This window comes from Cariama cristata, unplaced genomic scaffold, assembly GCF_000690535.1.
Source record: "Cariama cristata isolate BGI_N322 unplaced genomic scaffold, ASM69053v1 scaffold22221, whole genome shotgun sequence".
NCBI classification, from domain to species: domain Eukaryota; kingdom Metazoa; phylum Chordata; class Aves; order Cariamiformes; family Cariamidae; genus Cariama; species Cariama cristata.
The window spans coordinates 6074-6292 of record NW_009601280.1 but is presented as its reverse complement, the minus strand read 5'-3'; the positions used below and the strand labels follow the sequence as shown (position 1 = coordinate 6292).

Sequence of the window (219 nt, the reverse complement as noted above, 5' to 3'; positions counted from 1 at the left end):
CCGGTCCCCTCCTAACCCATCCCTGCCTCTGCTTGCATGCAGAACTGAATGCACTACAAAATGAGCTGGGGCCCTATGGGCTCGTTGTCCTGGGCTTCCCCTCCAACCAATTTGGGAAGCAGGAACCTGGCCAGAACTCCGAGATCCTCCCTGCGCTGAAGTAAGTACTGTGGTGGGGGCTGGGGGGCACCTGTTCCCCCCCAAGCTGGGCTGGGGGCC

General features: G+C 61.6%; 1 protein-coding gene across 1 annotated transcript in view; it reads left to right on the top strand.

Moving 5' to 3' along the window:
- The window catches only part of LOC104169479 (glutathione peroxidase 3-like), a gene marked incomplete at its 5' end in the record, with an annotated part of 1502 nt that overhangs the window by 337 nt on the left and 946 nt on the right, over positions 1-219 (top strand). Inside the window, 1 exon segment of the mRNA XM_009710404.1 lies at positions 43-160. Within this exon segment, the coding sequence (XP_009708706.1) occupies positions 43-160 (118 nt within the window).